Source organism: Anolis sagrei, chromosome 3, assembly GCF_037176765.1.
Source record: "Anolis sagrei isolate rAnoSag1 chromosome 3, rAnoSag1.mat, whole genome shotgun sequence".
In the NCBI taxonomy this organism is placed as follows: Eukaryota; Metazoa; Chordata; class Lepidosauria; order Squamata; family Dactyloidae; genus Anolis; species Anolis sagrei.
In genome coordinates this window covers 107,442,522-107,460,625 of record NC_090023.1, presented here as the reverse complement: position 1 = coordinate 107,460,625, position 18,104 = coordinate 107,442,522, and the positions used below count along the sequence as shown (strand labels likewise).

The following is an 18,104-nucleotide window of genomic DNA, read 5'->3' as shown; positions in this document are numbered from 1 at the left end:
TAATTTAAACAAACAGATACATTCACCTGAGGAAGACCTAGAGTCAAAACCAGTTGTGGTCTCCGTGCTCATAGGTTCAACATATTGATTTAACAAGCTGCATGTTTATGCATAGAACACACATTGTTTAAGTTATTCAGATGTACAGAGCAATACAATTGTAATTGTAAATTCTGTAGTAACTGTATTTCACTTAATACTGCAAATAACAGTTTATTCATCATTGATATTGTATATCCCCATCTTCAAATGTTTAAAAATGAATATCAAGTCACCTCTTGACCTTCTATTCTCTGGGCTAAAAAAATCCAAGATTTCTAAGTCATTCCTTGTAGGACATGTTTTCCAGAGAGCCCTGGCAGAGCCAAGCAGCAGGGAAGATGGGAGGGAGAAGCTGGTAAAATCAAATATACCCTTGCAGCACAATTGTTCATTCTGTTTCAGCAGTGTATGGGAACTGCTGCTGTCATATTTCTCATTGTCTGCCCATTTCTTCCATCCATAATGGAATTTGAGGAGTGATGGTAAAGAAAGAAACATGCAATAGCCCTGATTCACTGGTGGCCCAGAAGCCTTGTCTAACTCCACCCTACTCCTTATCCTATTTTATAGTTCATTTTGTTGTGTCTTGATCACCCATGGAAACAATTGATTTATTTGACATAACCACCACAACCACCACAACCTTTATGCATCTATAATTACTTTAAATATTATAGGTAATTGGATGGACCCATTCCTAATTAAATTTCACTGCATTATTAATCCCAGGGATAAATTTCTGCTCCCTGATGCGCCCTTCTCTCACCAATTATTTCTTGTCACCTTTATTACAGTAACAATAGCTGTTTATCTCAACCTCTACTGGTGCCATTACCAATAATAGACATGTGGACATGAATCTTCACAAAATTACTCATTGTGGCACTACTTCAAACATAATTTGGTTGAATCAACAAAAGATATGGCCAAATGAGATTCAAAATTCCCACATCTAGCTCATTCATTGGTAAGAACAGGAACTGCAAGGAGGTTGTCCAAAAGACCAGGAGTAACCATAGTCAGGCCTAAACTTTCTCATTATAGTATAAACATTTTCATACATGCTTAAATTTCCATATATTTCATGAGCATGAGCATGTTTGGAATTGTGGACATGTCCTCTTACTGTTCCCCAAGAACAATTAACTCCCTCCTATAATTACTATCATCCCACAACTTTAGATTGGACAAGAAGCACTCTTATCTTCCAGGGATCAATTCAATTTGATCCTGGTTGCCAGGTAGAACATACCAGGAGAAGCACTTTCTTCCCTATTGACTTATGGTGTCCCCAAGGACTGTAGGATTTTCTTAGTCAAGGAATACTTGAGTTAGTTTTGCCAGTTTCTTCCTCTGAAATAGGAGTCCCCGATGGTTAAATAGATTAAACCTTGTGCTGGCAGAACTGCTGACTGAAAGGTCAGCGGTTTGAATCCGGGGAGCGGGGTAAGCTCCTGTCTGTCAGTTCCAGCTTCTCATGCGGGCAGGCATGTAGCCGAGGGGGGGGCTTGAGGGGCTTCAGCCCCCCCCCCCCCAAATTCTCATGGTTGTTCGTGAAAAGGCCTTACTGGTGCATTATTTAAACAGTTATGTTTATTCATATCATGATCTGATCACCATACTCAATATATCCCATATGCATGGGGGTATTGGGGTAACGATGCAAAAGGTTTGCTAGGCTAGACCCTCTTTCACTCAGACTCAGCCCCCCCCCCCCCATCAAAATCTTGGCTACGGGCCTGCATGCGCGGACATGGAAGAAGCCTCTCACAGGATGGTAAAACATCTGGGCGCCCCCGGGACAATGTCCTTGCAGATGGCCAGTTCTCTCAGAACAGAAGCCACTTGCAGTTTCCCAAGTTGCTTCTGACACAATGGGGTGAGCTACCATCTGTCAGCTCCAGGTTCTTGTGCGGGGACATGAGAGAAGCCTCCCACAGGATGGTAAAACATCCGGGTGTCCCCATGGCAATGTCCTTGCAGACAGCCAAATCTCTCAGACCAGAAGCAACTTGCAGTTTCTCAAGTCCCTCCTGACACACACACAAAAAAAAATCCTCTGAAATATAACCTACAATATCTGGGATTCATTGGTGATATCTTATCCAAGTACTAACCAAAGCAAAATTAGACATTTCAGAACTTTTTTAACAGACATAATGGAAAAGAAACTAAAGAATGTCTAAAGAATGTCTTGAACGCCTAACATCTTAAAGCACTAGGCATCTTTTTTCAAACACGTTCCCATTTCCCACTGATTCCTTTAACAAAATGAAGCATAAAATGCAAATAAAATTCTGGGGCTGCTACTAGTTCTTTAAACATACTATGTTATATGAATGCAAAATATGCTCCTAAAATATTTCAAGCCGTTTAGAAAATGTTGAACCTAATGCATCAATTGTCAGTTAAAGGAGATATTATGCTAGTCTTGGCCAAGTATCAAATGTTCCAGCTCCAGCAAATGCAAAGATTTGTGAAATGATAAAAGAAAATTATATTTGGAAGCTATTTTTAAAATGAAATATTACTAGCCTTGGAAAACTGTTGAAGAGAGGAAGCTATTATGTTCTTAAGGCTGTACATCTCAACAGCAGAAATCAGTATTTTCTTAATTACGTCAGTAACAAAGATATGCCTTTGCTCACTGTAAACTGTAAGAGACACACAGAATGACACAGGTGCATGGATCAAACTAGCAAGAAGCAAAACACAAACTATGCAGTGCTTGTACCAGTAGCTTGCCTGTACCTGCCATTTGTAGAGCAGGTGGTTGACACATATTCCTTCTGCAATGTGCTACTTGGTAAAGTTTGTTCCTTATTCTACTGAGTTCTAGTTCTCCTTCCTACAGACAGAAGGGAGGGATGGCAGGCATCAACACTTTGGAATCAAATTCCTATTTCTTCATGACTTTAAAGACTACCATCATTTCTTGAGCTGCAATAAAATGTGTCAATACTTATCTTGGACTTGGACATCACACTGCTACAACTACATATTTTTTTCTATGTTGAATAAGTGAAGTGACTTTCTGAATTCAGTTTTTTGTGAGAACAATCTGTATTTTTTCTCTGCAAATTTGTGTGTGTGTGTGTGTATCAGGAACAACTTGAGAAACTGCAAGTCACTTTTGGTGTGAGAGAATTGGCCATTTGCAAGGACGTTACCTAGGGGATGCCTGGATGTTTTACCATCCTCTGGAAGGGTTCTCTCATGACCCTGAATGAGAAGCTGGAGCTGACAAACGGGTACTAACCCCACTCCCTGGATTCGAACCGCCAGCCTTTTGGTCAGCAATCCTGCCAGCACAAGGGTTTAACCCATTGCACCAATTATAAAGCACAGCAAAATATGTCCAGAATTAAAATAAGGGCTTTTACTGGGTTAACAACTACTTTTCATGGTGACCACGTTTTCTTGGAGCCAACTTGGTACGTGGTTTGAGTGCTGGATTATAACTCTGAGAACAGAATTCAGATCCACATTTGGGTTTGGAAACCCAATGGATGATCTCAGGTAAGTCACATTATCTCAGAATCAGAGGAAAGTAAAGACAAATCTTGCCAATAAAACACCATAATATGTTTGCTTAGGATCATCGTAAGTCAGAAATGGCTTGAAGCAGGCATGTAGCCGGGGGGGGGGGGGGGCCTTGAGGGGCTTCAGCCCCCCCCCCCCCCCAATTCTCATGGTGGTTTGCGAAAAGGCCTTACTGGTGCAATATTTAAACTGTTATGTTTATTCATATCATGATCTGATCACCATACTCAATATATTCCATATGCATGGTTGTATTGGGGTAATGATACAAAAGGTTTGCTAGGCTAGACCCTCTTTCACTCAGACTCAGCCCCCCTGAAACTCAGCCCCCCCCCCAAAACCCCCCCTGAAAAAAATTCAGCCCCACCCCACCCGAAACGAAATCCTGGCTACGGGCCTGGCTTGAAGGCACAAAAAAGTAATAACACTAACAAATGTATTGTCAAAGGCTTCCGTGGCTGTAATCACTGGGTTGCTGTAAGTTTTTCGGACTGTATGGCCATGTTCCAGAAGTATTCCTTCCTGACGTTTTGCCTGCATCTATGGCAGGCATCCTCAGAGGTTGTGAGACTTCACAATCTCCAAGGATGCCTGCCATAGATGCAGGTGAAACATCAGGAAAATGCTTCTGGAACATGGCCATACAGCCCGAAAAACTCACAGCAACCCAACAGTAACAAAGTTATCTTCAATTTTTTATTGCTTAGCAAACAGACAAATATATTACCATTTCCTTTCTCAGGGAAATCTGCTGGCCAACTGTAATGGCAGCTCCAAGAAAGATTATTATCTCTCACTATTTTTTGTTTACAAAGCAAAAGCAAAACAGATCTGTTCAGATTTCTTTCACAGTAATGAGCCTTGTTAGGATCGGGGGTACATTGCATTGATTTAAAAGATAAAACTCTGTAGTCATTTAAAAGATTAAACAAACAGTTTTCTAAAAGCATTTGTGCCTACAAACTCATTAGCCTGAGCAGGGGAATAAAAATGGGACCATTGATCATGAGAGCAAAGAAGTGACTTTAAAAGTTAGGCAAGATGTTCCATCAAACAAAGCGGGCTGGTGTATAAAACAAATAAAATGATATTGCTCAAGCAAGGAAGCAGGAACAATGGTACCCACAATTTTCCCTAAAATTCAAATTAATTATTTTTAAAAGAGGGGATATCTGCTCATTGCACTACAAAACAATGCAATATATGTCTTGTCAAAGGCTTTGTTGGCCAGAATCACTGGGTTGTTGTAAGTCTTCCGGGCTGTATGGCCATGTTCCAGAAGCATTCTCTCCTGACATTTCTCCTGCATCAATGGCCTCACAACCTCTGAGCATGTCTGCCATAGATGAAGGCGAAACATCAAGACAGAATGCTTCTGGAACATGACCATACAGCCTGGAAAACTCGCAACAACCCAATACAATATATATTATTAATAGAGAGTAGTTCTTAGGCCATTCATGTATTCGTAGATTAGCAACTTTTCCCACTTGACCTCATTGACCCACCATTGTTTGCAATGACTTGCAATTTTGCAGTGATTCTATTACTCCTTTCCACCCAAAGCCAAGGATGCTGTCCTGGTCCTAAACCCGTCATCAGTAATGGACTGGATGAGGGCTAACAAGTTGAAATTAAATCCAGTCAAGACAGAGGTACTCCTGGTCAGTTGGAAGGCAGATCAAGGTATAGGGTTGCAGCCTGTGCTGGATGGGATTACACTCCCTCGAAGGTTTAGGTTGGGGATGACCCTGGACTCATCGCTGGCCCTGGAACCTAAAGTGTTGGCGGTGGCCAGGTGTGCCTTCACACAATTAAAACTTGTGCACCAACTGCACCCATACCTTGAGATGCCAGATCTGGGCACAGTAGTCCACACCTTAGTTACATCCTGTCTTGACTACTGCAACACTCTCTATGTGGGGCTGCCTTTGAAGAGAGTTCAGAAGCTTCAATTTTTTCAGAGATTGGTGGCCAGATTACTAACTGGAGCACCGTACATGGAGAGAACCACTCCCATGTTGCAGCAGTTCCACTGGCTGCCAGTCTGCTTCCGAACTAAATACGAAGTGCTGATTATTACCTATAAAGCCCTAACAGTTCAGGTCCAGACTATTTGACTAGACACATCTCCTCATACACACCTGCTTGGGCACTGTGATCGGTGGAGGAGGCCCTGCTCTTGGCCCCACCTCAATCTCAAGCACGGTTGGTGGGAATGAGAGAGGGGGACTTCTCTGTGATTTGCCCTCATCTCTGGAACTCCCTTCTAAAGAAGGAAAAACAGCCCCTTCACTTCTCTCTTTAAAAAATCTACTTAAAACATATTTTTGTCTTTAGCTTACAGAGAGGAGGAAGATTCGAATATTATGTTTGACAACTTTGACTGAAACACAGCACCTTACTCTGGCTTGTTGACTGCGGATAAAATATATAACAATGGTTCTTTTAACAGTTTTAAATTGTTTTTATATTGATTAGTTGTTTCACTTTGTAAGTTTAATAGATATATATTTATATTTCTCCTGCATCTTTGGCCTCACAATCTCTGAGGATGCCTACCATATTTAACAGCAACTTGGTGAGTAGCTGTTATAGTTTGTAATAGATTTTTTTTATCCATGGGGATATTTGTTCATTTTGTATTGTTTTATGGCACTGAGTGTTTGACATCCTTTGTTGGAACCATGCTGAGTCCCCCCAGGGAGATAGAGCAGGTTATAAATAAAATTATTATTATTATTATTATTATTATTATTATTATTATTATTAATTATCCACAGCCACAATACTCTCTAAAAAAAGAGAGTTGACATCACTTTAAACAATCCAACTGCTGCAGAGAAGAAACAGGTTGAGTCAATATCTTCAGATTATAGCATGTAGCCACTGCATTTTCACTTCACAGGGGCACAGAAAACTGTCTTTTATTAGATTACAGTCTGGGCTCATCTAGCCGGATCTTGAGTTAAATCCACTATTAGACCTACCTGGACCAAACTGACTGAGATTAATGGAGTTTTAAATTAGTTGGCACTCCTCTGGGTATGAGGCAGAGTAAGGTCATCCCATGACTTCACATCTAAAATTTCTAACTGGGAGTCAAGGGATTGAATATGACACCTTGTGCATGGAGCGCATTAGTTCTACATCTAAATGCCAGTACCCTTCATCATGTGGCCATTCAGTAAATAAACAATTAAATAAATAATGGCAACACCATCCAACATCTTGAGGTTTTCTTTAAGCCAGGGTAATAATCATATAGTTCCCCACATGGTGATGGATTGCAAATCCCAACATCCTCACTACTGGCTATACGGGGAAGGACTATTGGTGCCAAACAACCTCTGGAGAGCCACATGATTCCCATGCCTTTTGTCAAGCCATACCTTTTGTCAACCTGGGTTTGTAGTTGGGAGGGTAACATGAACCCATTTTAGCCACTGACCTTTCTGAGGCACAAGAATTGCACAGAAGAAAGACACATAACCACATCTGTTCTTAAGAAATACTTTTTTGGCTCCATATAAGCTCTCCCATTAGAAGCAGTGTCATTCTTTACTTCTTCAAAAGCATCCAGCATTTGACAATCCATTGTAATAGAAATATATAGATCAAGATAGTATAGCGCTTCAGGGCGATTGTGCAGAACTAAATAGAAATATATAGATTGAGATAGCATACTGTTTCAGGACTATTGTGCAAAACTGAATAGAAATGTATAGATCGAGAAAACATACTACTTCAAGACTATTGTGCAGAACTGAATACTATCAAGAAATCAAAATATGGATATGAAGGAAGGAGAGGTAATTCTGAAAAGGCACCCAACTCACTATAAACAATGCAGGCTTGCATTATCATGCTCTTCCTTAAGAACTAAGATATTAATTATGAAACGAGCTTTCGTAAACTCGGGTCCACTTCACGGAATACATAGAGTGCAAAATGCAAGCCCAGGTTGCAACATACTTTCATTATTGCCAACAGAAACAAGTCAGCACGCAGGATCAAGAATGCATTCCCCCATTATTGGAAAAAGGCAGTAAGCCATTTATCTGAATCATGCAAACACAGCTAGCTAATGCACAAGCTAAATGAACAAAGTACCATCCCAGGGGAACAGACACACGAAAGACTAGGTCTCATGTAGTCTTGAATTACTGCTTGGCAAGGTAGACTTGGACAGGTGCAGCTTGTCTTCTCTAGGAAATGCTCTCTGGCAAACCGGACTGTCTTAAAACTAGTATTGCACCCAAAATTCACATCAGTCATATATCATCTTAACCAGGATTTGGATTCACAAAAGTGCATGCACATTTTGGAAGGGATTTTTTTAAAGCATTGAAGGAGCCAAGTGTTTAAGTTTTCCACCCTTCTGTCCAATCACAAGGAATTTAGGGAAATCAATGGCAAGTGCACCTTTCCTTAAGGGGGAGCCACGAGTCACAAGAGTGCCTTATGTTTTGATAACTTTATGGGGAAAATGTTTGATTTTTTTAAAAAAATAATGTAATACAATGTAATATCATTTCCTATATACTGTAGATTAGGAAAAGGCAAACTTCGGCTCTCAAGAGTATTTTGGACTTAAACCGGCTGTTAGGAATTGTGGGAGTTGAAGTCCAAAACACCTGGAGGGCCGAAGTTTGCCCATGCCTGCTGTAGATGCTGCTGCTATGGTATTGTATATTAAAACAACAAAAAATAAAGGCGTCATTAGACATTGAAACCCCTTTGAATAATAATAATAATAATAACTTTTTTTTCTAGACCACACCTCTCTCCCAAAAGGGACTCTGGGCAGTTGACAGCACAAAAACAGGCAAACATTCAATGCCTTAGAAAGTAACAAACAACATCAGGAATAATACAAAATAATATACAATAATAGACACAGACTTATAATGAAAGAATTAAATGTTGAGATGGGGGATAAACTAATTAGACAATAAAGTAGGATGTGTAAACATTAAACATATATAATCAAAAACAGACATGAGTTGCATATGAAATGTCTAACACGGGTGCCTATTAGTTTGCCCATGCCAGATCGACAGGACTTCTGGCCCTAACCTGTACAAGAGCGAAATGACACTTTGAGATGACAAAATGCCCTTGCACTTGGTCTGTCCCCAAAGCAAGGAGAATGATTTTTATTACATTATTGAACATCTATGCAATCACAGTTTATCCCCTTGTAAATGCACTCCTTGTGATTTAACATAGTAACTCCAGTGTTGTTGCCACTCTTCACACAGCAGTCTTCACTTGAGATGTTGCTCAATGCCCACCTCCCAGCTGCCTGGACGTTTTCAACTGCCCCAAAATGATGTCCTTTGAGGTGGGTTTTGAGCTTCAGGAGAGAAATTGCACAGAGCCAAGTCAGGGCTTTCACACATTGAGCCACCTTGTTCTCACTTCTTGAAGTGGATTAATGGGTTAAACCCTTGTGCCAGTAAGACTGCTGACCAACAGATTGGCGGTTCGAATTCAGGGAGCACGGTGAGCTACTATCTCAGCTCTAGCTTCCCATGTGGGGACATGAGAGAAGCCTTCCACGGGATGGCAAAACATTAAACATCTGGGTGTCTGCTGAGCAAGGTCCTTGCAGACAGCCAATTCTCTTTCAACTGTCAGGAGTGCTTTGAATGAGACTTTCCTGCTTCTTGGCAGGGGGCTGGACTGGATGGTCTCTTCCCACTCTATGATTCTATGAGAAGTGACTTGTGGTTTCTCAAGTCGCTCCTGACATCAAAAAAAAAAACTTCTTGAAGCTGAAGAAAGCTGCTCCAGACTCTTTTGCAAGGAGGGCTTTGAAGTCTTCAAAGGAAGGCTACAGTTAAGAAGAGTGGCAACAAGGCTGGAATCCCGGGAATCTAGAGTTGGAGGAGACCACCGGTGGCATCCAGTCCAACCCCCTGTCATGCAGGGAAAGCACCATCAAGGCATTCCTGACAGATGGCCACCCAGTTTAGTGGCCATTCTTGGGGGGGGGGGGGGTGCTTTGATTGCGCAATCAATCACAAGCAGCCTGTTTTCACAGAATCATAGAATGATAGCCTTGGAAGCGACCTCATGGGCCATCCAATCCAACCCCCTTCCAGGAAGCAGGAAAATCACCTTCAAAGCACCCCTGACAGATGGCCACCCAGCCTCTCTTTAAAAGCCTAAAAAGGAGAAGCCTCCACCACACACTGGAGCAGAGAGTCCCACTGCTGAACAGCTCTCACATTTAGGAAGTTCTTCCTCATGTTCAGGTGGAATCTCGTTTCCTGTAGTTTGAAGCCATTGTTCCCTTCTCTAGTGTGATGAACTACTAGTCTCCAGGGCAGCAGAAAACAAGGAAAATCGAGGGAAGGAGCTGTCATTGCATGGATGTTCAATACAACAACATGTTTTTGATGGGTTGTTGTAGGTTTTTCAGGCCATGTTCTAAAAGCATCTGTGGCAAGCATCCTCAGAGGTTGTGAAGTTTGTTGGAAATTAGGAAAATTGGGTTTGATGCTTCTCATGACTTTGGGGACAGGCTAGTTAGGTGCCACTCTCTCTCCCCACGAGAGTTCCAAAGATCCCGTCACGGTTCGACGTCCCAAGTTGACTAACTGGGAAGAGCTCAGGAGAAAGGGAGTGGTGCAAGGTGTGACTCTCCCCTCACAACACTTCCAAAGACCCCTTCAGGATTAGACATTCAAAGTTGACTGAGTGGGAAGAGCTCAGGACACCTGAAGGCGGAGAGTGATGCCAGAGGGAAAGGAAAGGGAGACAGGGCAGCCACCCCAACGTGGAGAAGCGGGAAAGAAGGCTCCGTGGGAGGGAGGGGGGGGACCATTCTGTGAAAAAGGCTTACCTTGAGGTGGGCGCTGCTGCGGCTGAGGGCGGCCAGTTCCCTGAGGCTGGCGGCGGCGGAGGCGGCGGCCAAGGCCACACTCGGGGATCCGCCGGGGTTGGCGGCAGGGGCCGCGCCGCTCCCTCCTCCTCCTCCTCCTCCTCCCGATGCTGCTGCTGCTGCGGGGCCCGCGGGGCCTGCGTGGCTGCTGCTGCTGCTGCTTCCGCGGGGCGAGGGGCTTCCCGGCGGGGCTGCCCCGTTGCCGTTGCCCGCCCCTCCGCCTCCCCCGCCTCCCCCTCCGCGGGGCCGCTGCCGGATGCCGTCCAGGAGCCGGACGAGGAGGATGTTGGCGGGCAGCTCGTCCACGCCGCAGCCCACCAGGATGCGGCACTCGGGGCAGCGCAGCTCGTGCCGGGAGCTGACGATGCTCTCGAGGCAGCGGCGGCAGAAGGTGTGCTGGCAGGGCAGCACCTTGGCCGTGGTGTCCAGCCGCTCCAGGCACACCGAGCACTCCAGCAGGTCCAGCAAGGAGGACTCGTCCATGGCCGAGGCGAGGGCGGCCGAGGAGGCCGAGGAGGAGGCGGCGGCGGCGGAGGAGGAGAACAACGGGGGGGCCGCCAAGCCGCCCTCTCCCCCGCCGCCGCCGCCGCCCCCTCCTCCGCCTCCCGCCGCCGCCGCCCCGGGAGCCGAAGCCGCCCGCCGCCGCCGCCTCTCCTCCGCGGCCCGCTTCTCGGCGGCGGCCGCCTTGGAGGAGCACAGCCAGGACGCCCCTAGCAGCATGGGTCTGGCTGCATGGCCAGCAAGGGGACGGCAGCCAGCCACAAGAGCCGGGCGACCCTCGCCCGCAGCTTCACAGGGGCTTCACTGTAGCCTCCTCCTCGCCTCCATGGCTCCAAGAGGGACACCCCAAGCAGGAGGCTGGGCGCACCTGTTTCCTTCCTTCTCTCTCTCTCTCTCTCTCTCTCTCTCCTTCCTTCTCAGTCGCCCTCCAGCCGAAGGATCCCTCTGCGCGCCCTCAGGGCTGGGAGCCTCGCCTCCTCCTCCTCCTCCTCCTCCTCCTCCTCCTCCTCCTCCTCCTCCTCCTCCTCAGAGACCGCGAGGCAAGGCCAGGGCTCTCACTCCGCCTCGGGGGCTGGCATCCTCCTTCCAAAGGGGTGGCGACGCGGGAGGAATCCTCCTAAGTGGGAAGAGGCAGGGCACGGAGACCCCCAGCGTAGGGGCACCGCTCTTCCCGCGATTCCTTCTCGCAGGCAACTCCGGGCGGAAGGATGGCAGACGCCCACTCCTCCTCCGCCTTGGACCGCGCGCCTGCTTCTCCTCCTCCTCCGACTCTTCCTCCCTCAAGGCTGAGGCGAAAGCCAAGGCGCCTCAAGGGTGCTTCCTCCCCCGACTCCTCCGGAGACACCTCTCGGTGGTCTTCATCCCTTCATCGTCGCCATGGAGCGCCTCCCTGACCCCCACAGCCCATCGCGACGCTCCAGAGCCCTCACCTCGGGCCTCACCATCCAGGAGGCGGTGGGTTGGGATGGGAAGAGAGAGGGAGAAGGGGTGCTTCGTTTCCTCCTCTCTCCTCTCCTCTCCTCTTCCACGCCACTCTCGGCGAACGTCAGAGCAACGGAAAGACCTCCCCCAGGAGCAATCCGAGAAGAAGAAGAAGAAGAAGAAGACGCAGCTGCCGGGGAAGTTTGCCGAAGTTTCTTCCCTTCGGAGGCGGGAGCGTCCCATTCCTTACCGTGGGCTTCCCTCTAGTGGCCTCCAAGGCTCAGAACATCTGGCCGGCTGGATGAGCCAGGGAGGGACGGGAGGGGGGGGGATCCATTGATCCTGGAAAGGGCCAGGCTTCCTCATGGTTTCCGCCTCATTACTTAACTTTTCGAGAAGCAGACTGGTGGGACACAGGACAGGAGTGCCCTTCGGGGTAGAGAAAGGCGGGGTTATTTATTTCTCGTATCAGAAGCGGCTTAGAAATGGAGGTGAGCACCACACCCCACAGTGGGACACGACTGGACCAGGTCAGGGGGAAACCTTTACCTTTACCTAGCAGAAGCGAACCAAGGGTACCGTTGCAATGTATTTAAAAACACAAACATTAGACTAAATGTCGTTTGACCAGTAGCTGGCCACTTGGAGTGCTTCTGGGGTTGCTGTGAGAAGGTCCTCCATTGGGCATGTGGCAGGTCTCAGGCTGCATTGCAGTAGGTGGTCTGTGGTTTGCTCTTCTCCACATTCACATGTCAAGGACTCCACTTTGAAGCGCCATTTCTTAAGGTTGGCTCTGCATCTCCTCGTGACGCAGCACAGTCTGTTCAGCACCTTCCAAATATTCTGTGTGCCCAGGGGAGAGTCTCTCATTTGGTATTGGTCATGGCTTGAGGTTCCAGGTTTTAGCCTGCCACTTTTGGACTCTCGCTTGCTGAGGTGTTCTGTAGATCTTAGGAAACAATTCCTTGATTTAAGGCATTGGTGTGCTGGCTGATATCCAAACAGGGGATGGACTGGAGTTGTCACTGCCTTGGTCCTTTCATTATTGGCTGCCAGTTCCCGATGGATATCAGGTGGTGCAATACCAGCTAAACCAGGCATGGGCAAACTTCAGCCCTCCAGATGTTTTGGACTTCAACTGCCACAATTCCTAACCTGGGAGTTGGAGTCCAAAACACCTGGAGGGCCAAAGTTTGCTCATGCCTGGGCTAAATAGTATAATTTCTCCAATGGTGTTGGACATAGGCATCCTGTGATTATGCGGCCTTTCTCATTAAGAGCCACAGCCACTGTTTTAACATTGTGAGATGTGTTCCCCACTGGGCATGTGTACTCAGCAGCAGAGTAGCAAAGGGCAAAGGCAGATGTCTTCACTGTGTCTGGTTGTGATCCCAGGTTGTGCCAGTCAGCTTCGTATGATATTGTTTCTAGCACCCAGTTTTTGCTTGATAGTCAAGCAGTGCTTCTTGTAAGTCAGAACACGGGAGAGGTGTAAATAGGGTAAATAAAATCCATGGCTGGAAGATCTTTGTGTGATTTCCAGCAATACATCAGAAAGGATTTCCTGATTTGCAGTTCAGACTATCATCAAGAAAATGCAGCCACACACTACACGTACAATCTTGTGGTGAAACAAAAGCTTGCACTAGCCAAGATTTTTTTTTGTTTAATGTGAAATGCTGCGGTTGGTGTTATTTGCCTTCAAGTCAGCAGTGACATATGGGAGCCTTGTCTTGCTTGGCAAGATTTATTCAGAGGAGGTTTGCTACTTGCTGCCCAATAAGCCGAGAGAGACAAATTGGCCCAAGGTCATCCAGAGGATTTCCATGGCTGAGTGAGGATTTGAATACATCCATAATAGTCCAACCTTCAAACAGCTACACCAGGCTGGTACACTGGGACTGCCATTCGGATTTCTCCAGACACATTTCTCAGCTCATCTTGGATTCTAATGTCTCAAATGTGGGTCATTTGGAATAGCTTCTTTGGGTTGGTGCATCTTGGGAAAAACCAACCCGCTTACAAACTAAAGCCTGACCACAGTGCAGCCACACACACAATCCCACTGCTGTAAAGCAGGCATGGGCAAACTTGGGCCCTTCAGGTGTTTTGGACTTCAATTCCCACCATTCCTAACAGCCTCAGGCCCTTTCCTGAAAAGGAAGGGGCCTGAGGCTGTTAGGAATGGTGGGAGTTGAAGTCCAAAGCACCTGGAGGGCACAAGGTTGCTCATGCCAACTGTAAAACATGGGGTGGACACAACTGGAGGACTGGTCTTCCAAATAAGTCTCTTTTGAGAAGTCCCTTCCTTCCTATACCAGTTGCCATCTGCTTGCCCACTAAAAGGTATGATAACCATATCAAAGAAACTAGAGCTGATGTGGTCTATCCAACACCATTTTTCTGAATCAGCACCCCAAGGAACCCCCAGAAATAGGCCTAAAACCCAAAACACCAAGAAAAAAGTATTGTCTGAACTACTACCTCTGGTGTATATGTGTATATCTCCTATACACATAATAAAAGTGAAAATATGTGTGTATGTGGCAGGGATGTCCACTTACACACAAGCTCCTGCCTCCACAAACAGCTATAACTTCCACTACACAGGAGACACCAAAGGTCCTCCCTCCAGTGACATTGCATGTTATAACGAGTGCCATGAACATGTACAAGAGCCTTCCCATGTCCTCCACAAATGCCATCACCAAGTGAATGTTTTCATTTGAGGACAATTTCCTCCTAGATTTTATATTTTTCCTCTACCATAGACACCTTAGTGTTTCTTACTCTCACCACTGCCTCTCCCATAACCCTTTCCTAGTCTTCTTTATGGCACAAAGCAAATCGAGAGAAACTGATCAGCAACAGAACATACTGGAGGGGTTTGGTGAGCTGATGGAAGTTATAATTCATCCTGCACAAACAATGGACCTGGATCAATTTTGGCACATGGAACCCCCATGACCAACAAAAAAAAATGCTGGAGAGGCTTGGGGGTTCGTTGACCTTGATGTATAGGAGTTGCAGGTACTGGGATGTATAGATCACCTGCAATCAAAAAGCACTCTGAACCCCTCCAGTGATGAACCTGGAACTAACTCAGCACACAGATCCCCCGTGACCAACAAAAAACACTGGAAGTCTTTGTGGAGATATATAGGAGTTGTAGTTCACCTATATCCAGAGAGTGCTGTGAATCGAACCTGGACCATACTTGCCACACAGACCCAACATCGGCAAGTTTGAATTTTTGGGAATTGCAGTTCACCCATATTCTAATGGCAGCATTCATAAAAAACAAAAGCAAATACTAACTTTTTTTCTAATAAATAACCTTACAAATTACCAAACTGATATTACCCAACATCCAAAAACAAACAATGCATTTTGCAAATAACCTGAGCATTGCCGGGTACCCAAACTAATATATAATATAAACACATATATATTTATATAACAATGGTATTTTAGCCTCCTTTTTAAGTTCTGACCTGATTCTTCACACTGGTCCCAATGCCAAGAACGGAACTCCCGACTCAAAAACAGGAAACATAATGTTGCTGACAGGAAAGGAGATTTAAAGATGGGCTCAAAGCCAACCTTAAAAACTGTGGCATAGACACAGAGAACTGGGAAGCCCTGGCCCTTGAGTGCTCTAGCAGGAGGTCAGCTGTGACCAGCAGTGCTGCAGAATTCGAAGAGGCATGAATGGAGGGCAAAAGGGAGAAATGTACCAAGAGAAAGGTGTGTCAAGCTAACCCTGACCGGGACTACTTTTTATCTGTAAACCAATGTCCTCATTGCAGGAGAACATGCAGATCAAGAATAGGGCTCCACAGCCACCTACGGACTCATCGCTAAGACACTACACTTGGAGGACCATCATCCTCAGGCTACAAGGGATCACCAAAGTAAGTAAGTGCCAAGAGAAACAAAAGAGCATTGCTCAATGTATTAAAATTGCTTAAATGCTATTAACATTGAACCAGACTAAAAATGTTGCACATGTCCCAGCTATCAATGTCAACCTTTCCCCTTTCCTTCCTTCCCTCCTACCTCCATACACACTATTCTCAAAGGAGTTGATGTAACCCTGTGCCTATAATTTTCTCTGCCAAAAGTTTTGAGAAAACACAAAGACCTCTCAGGAAGCAAAAACATAGATGAAGGAGGAAATATAGAGGAAAATGAACAGAAGCAGGCAGGGGATGTAATTTTTTTTCACAGCCCATGATTTATTTAGTAACAAGATTAAGGGCATAATCCAAAACTAACCTTTCATGTCTTTGTCCTACTGCAAATCACTGCTTTATGCCATCCCACCCTCCTGTGCATGAAAACATTTTGTGGTTTTTAGTCACTCTTCTGCCCGTCCCTTGAGCTGCACTTTTAATAAATCATCCATTAATGCCGCCTGCATGCAATTACGGACCCAAACAGTCCTGCTGTCTGCCTGCCTCTTACATATAACTAATATTGATAAGGCCACTTCTCAGCATAATATTGATAAGGCCACTTCTCAGTCACAGGAGAACCACTGCCCCCAAGGAAAACATTAAACACAGAATTGAGGGAGCACGAAGCTCTGCTCTCCAACCATGCCTTCTGAGAAAGTCTCTCTTTTCAGTCGATGAGCTTCAAGCTAACCTATGGCTTTGTGGATAAGGCTTCCCCTACTTTAGAAGTCAGATGCTCCTTTGTTGCTGAGTAATGCTCAGCAGTGTCCTTGTAGAAAAAGACCAAACCATCCAAGAAGATAAACTATAAATAATACTGGTGTACAGAGAAATGTGAAATACAAGCATCAAGGACTTAAAGTACTACCTCAGTAAAACTGTCAGTCTCAGGAATAACAGTGACTTAAAGAGAACATTTAAGGATAATGTGTATTGCTTTGGAAAGAGTGTAAGGAAATATAGGAAGCCTTGTGCTTCAGATCATTTCCTTTAAAGATGCAGACTTTTAAATTTTGTCAAACTCACTAGATCTAATTCTGATACATTATATGTCTAAAGAAGCTAGCATTACGATGGTATACCATCCTTCTGTTACACCGGCAGGATAAAGATAGGGTTGCTTCTGAAGCTCCCTGGCTGGTGAAATTATAACTTCTGCACTGGCAGAGAGAAATCACTCTTCAGTTCCTAAGATTCAGGGGTCACAGCCCAACTCTGGGGAGTGAACCATCATTAATCTTGTCTGAGTGACAGGGAAGAATCCTTCACCAGTTTTATAAAAATGGATTTAGGTTAAGATCTTAAAGCAACCCAAAGACACCAGTTCGTCTTTCATTAAACTGGGCTCCCTAGAGACTTGTTTCCTGCATCAACATCTTGGAAAAGAACAAAATATGTCTTCAAGATCCAAGACATTTTGCAGCTGAGATGGAGAAGCAAATAGCACCTCCATATGAATGGAGGGATGCCCACGCAGTACCTAAAGCCAGCCAAGTCATTATTGGCTCCTGAGGGATAAAACTTCCCCAGCAGCAAAATTAAAATCATAGCAACCAAAAGCTTTGCTGGCATTTCATGGCACACCCAGATCTATAATTGGTTAAGTGAACGAACCCAGAGGGTGTTCACCAATGCTTCAGCAACATCAGTGGTTCTCAACCTGGGGTACCAAGATGTTTTTGGCCTACAACTCCTGGAAATCCCAGCCAGTTTACCTGCTGTTAGGATTTCTGGGAGTTGAAGGCCAAAAACATCTGGGTACCCCAGGTTGAGAACCACTGATCTACATTCTGGAAAGAAGTGCCATAAGCAGGGTTCTGTTCTGGGCCTGGTTCTGTTCAGTATCTTTATTAATGACTTATATGAAGGGTTAGAAAGCATGATAATTAAGTTTACAGATGACACCAAACTGGGAGGGATAGCCAGTACGCTAGGAGACAGGAGCAGAATTCAAAACAGTCTTAACAGAATAGAGAGATGGGCCCAAACTAACAAAACGAAGTTCAACAGGGACAAATGCAAAATACTCCACTTAGGCAGAAAAAATGAAATGCAAAAATACAGAATGGGGGATGCCTGGCCTGACAGCAGTACATGTGAAAAAGATATTGGAGTCCTTGTGGACAACAAGTTAAACGTGAGCTAACAATGTCATGTGACAGCTAAAAAAAGCCAATGGGAATTTGGCTTGCATAAATAGGAGTATAGAGTCTAGGTCCAGGGAAGTCATGCTACCCCTCTATTCT

At 45.2% G+C, this 18,104-nt stretch overlaps 1 protein-coding gene across 2 annotated transcripts in view; it reads right to left on the bottom strand.

The window, feature by feature from the left end:
* SH3RF3 (SH3 domain containing ring finger 3) overlaps positions 1-11,478 on the bottom strand; it is a 304,138-nt gene extending 292,660 nt beyond the window's left edge. Inside the window, exon 1 of one of the 2 annotated variants that reach the window (XM_060769684.2) lies at positions 10,439-11,478. In XM_060769684.2, coding sequence (XP_060625667.2) covers positions 10,439-11,197 — 759 coding nt within the window. In that variant the 5' untranslated portion in view covers positions 11,198-11,478. The remainder of the gene's footprint in view (positions 1-10,438) is intronic. The other variant, XM_060769685.2, reaches the window with a different exon arrangement.
* Between the last annotated feature and the right edge of the window lie 6,626 nt (positions 11,479-18,104).